Below are 12330 nucleotides of genomic sequence, written 5' to 3'. Positions count from 1 at the left end.
TCTTTCCTTGGGGTAAGGGACCCATGGTGTCGATCCCCCACTGTGTGAATGGCCAAGGCGAGGAGATTGTGGTCATCTTTTCTCCAGGGATTCTTTGAACATTCCCATACCTTTGGCAACTATCACACTTCTTCACGAAATCAGCTGCGTCTTGCTGCATTGTTGGCCAAAAGTAGCCCGTTCTTATGATCTTCCTGACAAGGGACTTTGCCCCCATGTGGTCTCCGTAGATTCCTCCGTGCACTTTCTCCAGGACGTATTTGGCTTCTTCCTCTTCTACACATCTCAAGTATGGTTGGGAGTAACCCCTTTTGTAGAGTTTGTCATTAAGTATCGTAAATTTGGCTGCGCATTTCTGGACCTTTTTAGCTTCTTCTGGATCTGACGGTAGTTGTCCTTCTCGAAGGAACGACAAAATCGGGCTCGTCCATCCAGGGTCGGTGTGCACCGAGAGAGTTTGAAGTCCCTGGATGCTAGGAGGGTTTTGTTTTTCCATCCTCCAATCAACCATTTTATTTTGGTTGTCCATTGAGGCACTTTGTGTTACCTCGTCATCTTTAGCGTTCTGATCCCTGGGGATCTGAATGAACTCTACGTGATTAAAGGCACTTATCAGCTGGTTCGTCAGTTTGAGATACTTCTGCATCCTTACTTCTTTTGCTTTGTATTCCCTCCTCACTTGCCTTATGACGAGCTGTGAGTCGCTCTTGAGCACGATATTTTCACCTCCGAATGCCCGAGCTAATCTCAATCTCGTCAGTAAGGCCTCATATTGAGCCTCGTTATTGGTTACAGGGAATTTGAGCTGGACCCCATACTTGAGAACATCTTTTTCAGGGGAAGTGATAACGATGCCTGCTCCGCCTCCTTTCTGAGTGGACGACCCATCAGTGTTTACCGTCCAGAAACTTTCTATGCTCTTGGGGGTGGTGAATTCTGCTATGAAATCGGCCAACGCTTGAGCTTTTATTGCTGTCCGTGGACGGTATTTTATGTCAAACTGGCTGAGCTTGATTGCTCACTGTACCATTCGTCCTGCCGCTTCAGGTTTGTTCATTGCTTTTTTTGATGGGTTGGTAATTCATTACAATGATGGGATTGGCCTGAAAATATGGACGAAGTTTTCTCAAAGCCACAATCAGGGCGAAGGTGATCTTCTCTATGCGAGGATACCGTGCCTCGGCACCCTGGAAAGCCTGGCTGACGTAATACACAGGAAGTTGCAACCTGTCTTCTTCTCTGATCAACGCCATGCTGACGGCCGTAATAGACACAACTAAGTACAAGAATAAGTCTTCGCCTTCTTTCGACGGGCTTAAGAGCGGAGAGTTGCTAAGATAGCGCTTCAACTCTTGGAACGCCGTTTCGCATTCCTCCGTCCAGGAAAACACTTTCTTCAAAGTCTTGAAGAATGGAAGGCATTTATCTGTAGCATTCGAGACAAACCTGTTGAGGGCTGTTATTCTTCCTGTGAGGGATTGCACTTCTTTGACCGTCCTGGGTGAGGACATTTCAAGGATGGCCTTGACCTTCTCGGGGTTTGCTTCTATCCCTCTCTGTGAAACCATAAACCCGAGGAATTTTCCTGAGGAAACTCCAAAAGCACACTTGGACGGGTTCAGCTTCATGCTGTATTGCCTGAGCGTATTGAACGTCTCCCTGAGGTTGTCTAGATGATCCTCTTCCTCTTTGCTCTTGACGAGCATATCATCAACGTATACCTCCACGTTTCTCTCGATTTGTTTCTCGAATATCTGGTTCACCAACCTTTGATAGGTGGCACCTGCGTTCTTGAGTCCAAAAGGCATGACCCGGTAACAGTATAGCCCCTGGCTGGTGATAAAAGCAGTCTTTTCTTGGTCTTCTTTAGCCATTTGTATCTGGTTGTATCCGGAGAACGCGTCCATAAACGTGAGAAGGTTGTGTCCTGCAGTGGAGTCCATTAGCTGGTTGATTCTAGGTAGTGGGAAACTATCTTTTGGGCAGGCTTGATTTAGGTCTGTAAAGTCAACACACATTCTCTACTTCCCGTTTGCTTTTTTTACCATGACTACGTTGGCCAACCACTCGGGGTAGTGGACTTCCCGAATAAATTTGGCTGCAAGTAACTTATTTACTTCGTCCATCACTGCCTTATTTCGCTCGGGGGCAAAGACTCTCCTTTTTTGCTGGACGGGCTTCTTTCCTGGGTCAACATTCAGGTGATGTTGGATGATGCTTGCTGGGATTTCTGGCATATCTTCGTGGCTCCACGTGAATATATCGAGGTTATTTTTCAAGAAGCTGACGATCCCTTCCTTCGTCCTGGGACTCAGGTTCGTCCCTATTTGGGTCGTCTTTGGTGGACTCCCTTCAGCCAGCTTTACCGTTTCAAGCTTCTCCACGATCTCTGGCGATTTCTCTTTGATCGTCCACGTATGGTTCTCTTTTGAGGCCAGGACGGCTTGATAGCACTCTCTTGCTAACACCTGGTCTCCATTGTCCATTGTCGACCAGGACTCTTCGAGTATTGAACCCCTCGATCATGATCATAATGACGAGTGGGTCATCATGAGGTTGCTTTACACATCTGGCATCTTCTTCAGAGAAATACATGTCTCCGTTGGTTCGTCTTTGCTTCAAGGGGGGTATACTGTGGACACTGTTTACCTGCCTTTGGTATGACTTCCTGAGGGATTTGAATGATCCCCCCGTTGTTGGTCCCCCGACGATGGTTTTTATCTCCCCCAGTGCGCTTTGTGGACGAGGTTGGGGGCGGTCTTCGTCTCTCCTTGCACTAACTTGCTACCTTTTCTGTCTATACCTGCCGGAATCTCCCCTTTTTACATACCGTTGTAGTTTCCCATTACGGATGAGCTCTTCAATCTTCTCTTTCAGGTCCCTGCAATCCTCCGTGTAATGCCCATGGTCTTTGTGAAAACAGCAGTACTTTCTCTTGTCGCGCAAACTAGGCGCTGAATGGAGTGGTCTTGGCCACTTGAGAGACAATTCGTCCCTTATCTCTGTTAGAATCTGGTCAACGGGCATCATCAACGGTGTGCATTTCGTTGGACGAAGGTTCTTGTCCTCCCTCCGCCTATATCCTTCGTCATTCTGTCCATCAGCCCGATCCTTTTTTTGTCCTCGTCGATCGACCTCCTTTTCCTTCTTCTTTTCCTTGTTCTTTTCTACTCCGTCAATGGCTGCTAGAGCTTCTTCCGCGTTCATATACTTATGTGCTTTCAACAATGCTTCAGCCATTGTCTTAGGGGGGTTCTTTGCCAAAGACGCCACAAAATCTCTGGACTTCAACCCTGCTTTGAAGGTCGTGAGATGTACTTTGTCATCTGCCTCGTCTACTTCCAACATTCCTCGGGTGAAACACGTCACATAAGACCTCAATGGTTCCTTCTCTCCTTGTTTCATGGTGAGCAGATGGTTGGCAGTCCTTTTTAGACGCTGCCCGCCTACGAAATGACGAACAAAGGAACTGCTTAACTGTTCGAAGTTATCAATGGACGATGTTGGCAATTTGTTGAACCACTCCCTAGCTACCCCTTTGAGAGTAGTAGGGAAGGAGCGACACAAAATCTCATCAGGTGGCTGTTGAAGGCCTAGGGTCGTCCTGAAGGTATTTAGGTGATCCAAGGGATCTTTCAGCCCATCGAAGGGTTCTAGCTGTGGGTGATGGAACTTGGAGGGTACTGGACACTCCTGGACGGCCATGGTAAAAGGTGAGTCCGTCTTCCGGACGATCCTCTCCAAGCTTTTGTCCGTCTTTCCTTTGATGGTGTTCCTCAATTCATCCATCTCTTTCCTCATCTCCCTTAAGAGATCTGAGCTTGCCTCTTCCGGAGTGCTGTTTCATCTTCTGTTGCTATCTTCGTCGTCACCTCTGTCTGCACGATTACTTTCCTGTAGCAACCGTTGCTTCATCTCTTGGTTCTACCTGGTGAGTTCTTCCACAGTGGCTGACAGTGACTGGATTTGTAGGGCCAATGCAGCAGGATTTGGGTTTGTACTGGTTTCCATCTGGACTTGCGAGTTAACTGGGACAGATCACGTGTTGAATCGTCCCCACAGACGGCGCCAAACTGATGATGCTCAGATCGTCAGCCAAGGATGATCGTCCAGATTGATGTCGTCCTCAACCAACCCAATCCTCAAGAAAGAGTGAAGAGAAGAATGGATGCATTTCGTCGGCGTGGTGCCTGCCAAAAAGTCTCCGATGCCAAAGTCAGAAAGATTGACAAAAGAGAGCTGTGAAAATAATATGCTAGAGTTTTTGCCTTTCCTCCTCCCCTTTTGGGGTTATGTATTTATATGCATGCACTCACAGGTGGTTTCTTCTAGCCGTTGGTGGAGCCTTGATGGAGACTTTATTCTTGCCTGGTAACGCCCCTGCGGGGTGTTAATGGTGAGCTGCCCCCTCCCAACGATCTAGAAGCTGATTAATGTTTTATAACGGTTCCTCAAGGAGTGGAGGTGGATTTACTCGTCCTTGAACGACGGCCATTTCTTCCAGGACGAGCTTGGTTAGGCCGTCCATCACTAGTCGTGAACAGATGGACGATGATGATTTGATCGAGCCTATCAATACCCAAGTTTGGTCATTATTTTTATTTTTATTTTTTAAAAGTAACTTTTCTCGCTCACACACATCTTATCACTAAAAAAAAATTAACTTTTTGTTTTCACAATTTTTACAAATATACCAATGTATTCGTATTCATAGAAAATGAAAACCCTGAAAAGCTATTGTGGAGGGCCTTTTTGCGCCTTTGGACTGTGCTACCTTTTGCTACACTATAGCCTAAGTGTTCTAGGTAGGAGAGTTAGGATTGGTCCAATTGCAACTCACCTTGATCTGGCTTATGCACAAACTATGCCCCTTTTTTGCTGAAACTTTGGTCACATGCCCGTGGCAGGTGAAACTGCTACAAAAGAGTTATGGTAGACAAATACCATGGGACAATAATAAATGCCACACATTTGCTGTTAGACGAAACGAAACTATTGCAAAAGAGTTATGGAAAATAAATATAATAAAACAATAATAAAAGAGATGTGCTTACTTCCAGGCAAAACAAATAAGGGATCCTAAATTAAAATAAGGAAAAGAACGATATAGCAACAAGGAACACATTATAAGTGAAATTACAAAGACAAGAAAGGAAGTAATAACGATAAGTAACGAAATCAAAGAAGGAAAAGGTTAGTCTGCTGTGTTCAGTTGTGTTACAGAACTAATACCAAGTAGCGAACCACTTCCTCAACGTGGGTAACCTTGTAGGAGGATCCTGCTATAGAAATTATCCACTTTGAGGGAACGGGCTTGAATGGCTTATGCCCCAAGTGAATCCTTTATCCCTAATAGAGGGTAGGCTTTTAGAGGGAGAGAAGAGATTAGCCTATTGGTGCATGCCTGCCATTCCACACTCTCTATTTCTCTTCCTGATTCTCTTTTTCTTTTTTCTCCGTTTTGTTACTTTAATTCTTTCCCACTATTTTCTTTCTTTCTTAGTGCTTACTTGTGTAGTGTTATGGTGATGGTAGTGCTGTAATTCTCTCCTAGTGGTTACTACTATTGCAGGGATAAGATTGTTCATGACAAGGGCCCTTTATATATTGCCTGACGTGACTGATTTTTACCATTTTACCCTCTAACTACTTTTGTCTGGATTTAAGTGTCCTTCTCGACCATCCACTGGTTTGTCAGCTGCCCAGCCACCACCACTTACCTGTGCTAGCTGTGCCACTCCCCATTACCAGACAAAGAAAACTGTTTTGTTTGCTTGCTCACCATGACATTCTTATCCACCACAGTGTGGTTATTCTCTCTTGCTATCCCTTATGGCATGCATCTAGTGGTTCCAACTCATCTTTCCCTCTTTTGGGTAGTATGTCATCCCGACATGACATTTCCCCTAAAAGAGTTTGAGTGGGAACCCCAGAATAGGCTTTCACTTTTTTTCACCGCCAGACCATACCATCTCTTACCTCTGACCCATGACCCACTACTCTTGTATTGGTTGGGTACAGGTTGGTGGTGCTTGGGCCTTGTGCGTGCTCCACTTCCGTGTATGTCTAAAGCTTAACTGCTGCTCATGCATTTGCCATGGACTGGAGGTTCGCCTGCATGTTCTGCCACTCATTCTTGACATCTTGTGGCGTGAATTGTTTTTTGATCCTCCATTCTTTATGGCTTGCATCCTCCAAGGGCTGGACCTTCTCAATTGTAGGCTTTTCTCCCTTTTAGCCCACTGTTTGCTCCTTCCGTTGGCTTGCTAGTATTCTTGCCATAGCATTCTGTGATTCCTGCTGTAGCGCTATTTGATCCATGCTTGTTGGGCCTCTCAGGCCTACTGTATACTTTTCTCTCAATTGGTTACAATGACCCAATATGGTCATTGGGTTTATACTTATGCTACTTCGGGCTTTATTGTCCCATTACATTACTTGTGAGTTCCTTTGGCCCATTTCTTTCTCCTTGGACATCCTCGGCTTATTTTAGGCAATAAACAAGCACTGCCCATCAAGAATCAGATACTCCATAATAAAAAGATCTACTTTTTTTTTTTTTTTTTTTTGAGAAACAATAAAAAGATCTACCTAAGCAAGGGTATTGTTTCCTAAGTAGATTCCAACCACAAAGAGTACAAATAATCTAGTTTTTTTTTTTTTTTTTGGATAACAACAATCTAGTTAATATATGATATATCGTAAATGTTTTCCATGATTGTGGCCATGAAAGCTGGGTCTGAGTCACAAAAAAATAAAGAGAGTTCTGAGTCAATTCAATTGATATCTACAGTTAAGGGTTAACAACATAAGCGAAAAGATTTGAGAATCTTAGGACTTGATTTGAGCTTTTTCCAAGTCGGAGGATGTGATTGAAGCGGCTGACATGGCGGTGGAGGTGTTGGCTGTGGTTGTGGTGGGTGGGAGAGGTAAAGGGAAGCGAGGGCGGTGGTCGGAGCGTTCTGGGATTGGGAGGCGGAGGTTGAGTTGGCGGCGCTAGAGCATTAGCATTGAAGAATGCTAATGTCATATCTAAGGCATTTTTGGCATTTCATAACTAAAAAAATACTTGCATCAAAAAATGGTATGCCTCACTATTGCAAAATTTTTTGCAATAGTGCTACAGTACAATTCTAAGTTTAGAATTGTATTGTAGCACTATACTAAAAATATATATATATATATATTTCATTCCACCTCTTAGCTAAAAAAAAGTGATGATGTGAAAGAAATAATAAAGAAAGATTAAAAAATAATATTTTAATGAAAAAGTAAAATAATAGAGTTTTTGGATGTAGAGTGTATTGTAAAATGATATGGTATAATTGATAAAGTAACTTTTTGGGATGGTAAAATAGGATAGAGTAGCATTCTTCAATGCTGATGCTCTAACTAGTGCCATGGAAATTCAAAGTTGGGAGATTGATCGGGGGATAGATGGATGGGTAGATGGATTGGGAGAGAGTGAGTGGCGTATGATATTGGGGGATGGATGGAGTGGTTGTTGTCAGAGATATATAATAGCGAGAAAAAAGCACGTGGGATAGTGGGAGTGGACTTGTGATAGTATAGATTTTAGAAGGAAGGTGGAAGGATAGGGGGTAAGTGGGGTCCACATTATTAGAAGATTCATTGTAAGATGGCATTGATTATGGTTATGGATATGGTGTCACCTTTTTTTTTTTTTTGAGTAAACTATGTTTTTGTTTATCTGCCTGTGGCTAAATAGACTATGGCTTAAAGGCCGCCGCCTCTCTTTTTTATATTTGTTATTACTTTTTTTTTATTATTGAAAAAGACAATTTATAAAAAAAAAAAAATTTAAGGGATAAATCAGATCAGATTTTGGAGAATAATTAATTCAGAATATAATAAAATATTTCGGCTTAGTTTTCAAGGTGAACGTAAGAGGAAATAGAGCCGACGTAGCAAGTTGGTCGTTATTTTTAAAGGTTTGGTACTTGTGGACAGGGACGGACCCAGGTAGAGGGCTAAGGGGGCCCGGGCCCCCCCTGGGTCCAAAAGAAAATTTTTTTAGCAAGTAAAATTTTCAAAAAAAAGGGCTTAGGCCCCTGAGTTTTTAGCCCGGCACCCCCTGAGTTTTTAGCCCAGCCCCCCTCACAAAAATCATGAACCCTAGCCCATCATCCGGCCAGCCCAGGAGCCCATGACCCATGTAAATCTTAAAAAAAAAAAAAAAAAAAAAAAAAAACACTCAGCTCTCACTCTCAACAGTCCAAAACTAAACGGAGAAAGCAAAACACAAAACGAAGGAAACAAAAGAAAAAAAGAAACGGAAGTGAGAGGCGAGACAGAGAGATTGAGAGGCAAGACAAAGTAGAGATAGAGAGTACTCAGAGAGACGGAGACCCACTCACCCACGCCGTGACGCCGCCGCCCACGCCCACATCGTGTCGCCGTGACACCGTGACGTTTGCGAGTTGCGAGACCCATCTCATACTTCAACGGCTTTCCGTTCTCGTACTTCAACGGCTCCACCAAATTACATCTCTGAAATTGAAAATTTTTCAAAGAAATGGGGTTGTGTTAGTTGAAAAGTCTGTTACCTCTAACAACCGTTGTAGTGCCTCTAATGGCGTAGGCATCCAAGTCCTTTTTCCAAGGTCTAGGTTTGGCCATGAGTAAAGACAAAGATTAAGGATGTCTGAAAATAAAAAATGTAGGAGTTTTTAACAAAATGAGAGAGGTTTTTGTCTTTTTGGGTTTTGGAAGTATCAAATTTTGAGAGAAGAAGAGAAAGGAAACCCAAAAGTCCTCTCCTTCATGGAGGTGGAAGGAGGAGACAGAGAGAAAGAGAGAGAGAGAGAGTGACTGTGACACTTGACTAAGTTATAGTGACTTTATTGGTACAAGAGCGAATCATCGTCGTTTCAACTCCCCATGTTACTCTATAGATTTCAATTTTTATCAAATGGAGCAATTTTTTGTAATTGCTATAAAATAAAAAAGTGATAAAATTTCAGAGTCCCCTTGATAAAAAATTTTCAACCATAATATAGCAATTTTTTTTTATAGGTTGTTAGATGAAATTCGATGGGCTTACATTAAAAAAGGTCCACAACAACCTCCCGAATTTTTTTTTTTTTTCTGCTTCTTTCTGGCCCCCCCTAGCTTGAATTCCTGCGTCCGTCCCTGCTTGTGGATGATGGAATAGTTGGAACATGTTCAACTAAATTAGAACATAGCATGTATGTGAAGTTGGTGCGGCTAATCTTACCTTCTTATTTTTTTTTCCGGAATAACACCAACTTTATAAACAAAAGCTATCACAATAATCATAGAAAGATAGGTCATCTGATCTTTGGGTTTTTTATTTTTATTTTTTATTTTTTTAAGTCATCTGATCTTCCTTAGACTACTCTATAAGTGTATGCATAATAAAAAAAGTATCATATTTTAACCCAATCAAAACCAAAATTTACTCATATCAATTTAAGTAAAGTTGTGTAAAAATACATGATAATTACAATAACCGAGTGAATTTATATTGGCATTATTCAATTTGCATTTTATTCATTGTTTTCTAGCTTCTAAAAAAAAAAAAAGAATAATGAAAAGTAATAAAATTGATACCTTAAAAAAAAAAAAGAAAATAAAAAATAGAGAGTTTAAGTTTTAAAAAAAAACAAACAATCAAACAGAAACCCATCATCCATATCATGTAAGAAAAAGTTAGCTTCTCTGCATTATGAATTTATGATTTACCATCTGAAAAGTACTGTAGCTGAAAATAATATGTTAAATCTTTTTTAGGTAATTATCCTAACTGATGGTTAGATATAGCACCGTTATTATTTTCTTCTTTTTGTCGAAATTACTCTATGATGATGAATTAAAAAATAAGCAATCGATTTGCTGAAAGACAATTAATTACAGAGTAGAGCCAAAATTGAAGGCGAAATGCCAAGCACGCCTCTTCTTTCATGTTAAACGTTTCTATAAAGGCCAAGCACTGCTCAAAATTGATAGAAGTTGGCTATGTGCATGTGGGAGCCATCTGACGAATAAAGATTAAAGATTCCAAGACGGCATGCGTGAGACAAAGTTAAAAATTAAGATTACGATCCTTGACAGTGATTTAGAGCAACATAATAACGCTAACTAGTTCATTTAAAATCGCAATAATTGTGATAATTGTGACAAAAAAAAAAAATTTGAAATGAGAAAGAAATGATTTTGCTAGCCGAACGATAATGAAAATTGCCAAGTTTGGAAATCCAAGTTGGGGCATCAATTTGGCTTGTTTTATTGGTGGGTACATTAAATATTGATGTGAGTGTAGATTGGATACATTGAACTTACCGGAGAAGCCATTTAAATAGAATAAACATATGTATATCTATAGGGGGCCGAATATTGGTTGATGTCGTTGTCGAATAACGATTAATGAAAAGGATTTTCCATTGCTAGCCAGAAGAATAAATAAATTACATTTGCTAAAATTAAATTAAGAGCATAACTGGATTAAAGTTTTTTTTTTTTTTTTTTTTGGGTACTGCTAAGAATATTTGTTGCTGAATTTAATACTTGCAGGATCCATTCTTCTTTTTCCTTTTGGTACAAACTACTCCAAAAACTTGAACTACTCATGTTTATATTTGTAGTACAAATTGGATAAAGTTTAGTTACAAAAGTGGTTGTAGCCTAAGACTATAACTTTACTCAATAAAATAAATGTTACTACATATTTTGAAAATCTAACCGTTAAATTGCATGTTCTATATGCTCTTAATACACATGCCAAATTTTGTGTCAATCGGATATTATTTACTATATGATCTATAAGTCTATATATTATGCATAATTTTAAACTACAAAAACTTGAATTTTAAACAATTTATTGATGACATAGTTTTTTATCTTTAATTTTTTAGAAATTTTGCAAGTATGGAGGATATAAGAAGAAGATGTAATCCAATAGTGGATTTTTCAAAATTCACCCTCAATAAAAAGATATTGAGTAAGGTTGTAACTTTAGATTACAACCAATTTTGTAGCTAAACTTTATTCATCCAAATTTATATAGCTTTTTTTTTTAATATAATGTTTCAATCTATAACATTCTCTTCTTATGAATGCATTCTTTATTATCAAACCAAAACATCAATCAATTTTTTGTGTAGGCGGAAATTGAACCCTAGATATCTTACTTAACTATAAAAAACTTTACCAGTTGAGCCAATTAGAACCTACAAATTAATATAGCTTAAATGAAAAGAAAGATAATATATTATTTTCCAAACAATAGCAAAACCAAAAACTCAATTGTGATACAGAAGGATTAATATATGTAAGGACTCGATTCGTAACGACCCCAAAATAATACTGGGCTCGTACGTAAAGAGGGCCCAAACAATATCATTTGTAGAGCGTGGGTTGAAAGGTTAGGTCTTGGTCACCGGACGGTAGTTCGGGTTGGCGCCGTTCAGTGAATCTCGTCCGAGGAGTCTGGGGAGCTCTATGCTCTTCTTATTCTCCTTGTTTCTAGGACATCATGGCTGGGGGGACGGATTTCCCCCCCCCCCCCCCCTTTCTCACACTGCCTCTCTTATCCTTTTATACGGGCATTTATCCTCTTACCAGCGTCCACGTGTAAGCTCAATTTCCTAGGACTTAAGACTTGTCCTGTCAGCCCATACCTAGAGTGGTTGGGAGTGGTTGTAAAAGCTGAAAAGTATGGCTCTGTCAGGTGCAGAGTATTGAATGGCAGTAATGGCAGTTTTCCCTTTGTCCTTGGTCGTTATACTATCCAACGTCTCCTTCTCTATTGACATAGATATTTTAGATTTTTTCCCAAACTGTTTCTATATCATTTTTGCCCTTTCTTCCAGGGGGACCTCGGATATGCCGAGGACAGAATTATCCTCGACTGTGTTTCAAGACTATTTGGATTTTATTACACATCCTCGGCTATACCCTTCCTCGGCTCGGGCCTTGGGCCCCAATGTAAAAATGGGTCAGGGCCACAAATTATTGGGCCCCACAATAGCCCCTCAAAATCCTGCTGTCCGATCTCTTGGTCGGAGAGGAGGGTTTTGATGATGCCAAGCCTTTATTACGGTTCGTTTAACTCTGTTCTTCATTAATATTGGCATCTCTTCATTTGCTTAGGAAATGCGCCGGGTTACGAGACATTTTTCTAGATTTACACACGATGCGCTCCTGTTGTTTCAGTGTACGAGGCGCGTCTTTAATAAATTTCCTTTACGAGGCCAATCAAATCTGACAGTTACAGATGACATTGGGGAGTTGAACAGACGCTACCTTACTTGCAGATCTTCTTGGAGATATGTACGGATTAAATGCCAC

General features: G+C 40.8%; 1 protein-coding gene across 1 annotated transcript; it reads right to left on the bottom strand.

Annotated features, from left to right (window-relative positions):
- Positions 1-2784: 2784 nt before the first annotated feature.
- LOC126704003 (uncharacterized) lies at positions 2785-3789 on the bottom strand. Its single transcript, XM_050403047.1, has one exon. It carries the CDS (start codon positions 3787-3789, stop codon positions 2785-2787), a length of 1005 nt encoding a protein of 334 aa, XP_050259004.1.
- Between the last annotated feature and the right edge of the window lie 8541 nt (positions 3790-12330).

This window comes from Quercus robur, chromosome 10 (genome assembly GCF_932294415.1).
Source record: "Quercus robur chromosome 10, dhQueRobu3.1, whole genome shotgun sequence".
Classification (NCBI taxonomy): Eukaryota; Viridiplantae; Streptophyta; class Magnoliopsida; order Fagales; family Fagaceae; genus Quercus; species Quercus robur.
The sequence above is the reverse complement of the archived record's forward strand: the minus strand, read 5'-3'. Positions and strand labels throughout refer to the sequence as shown.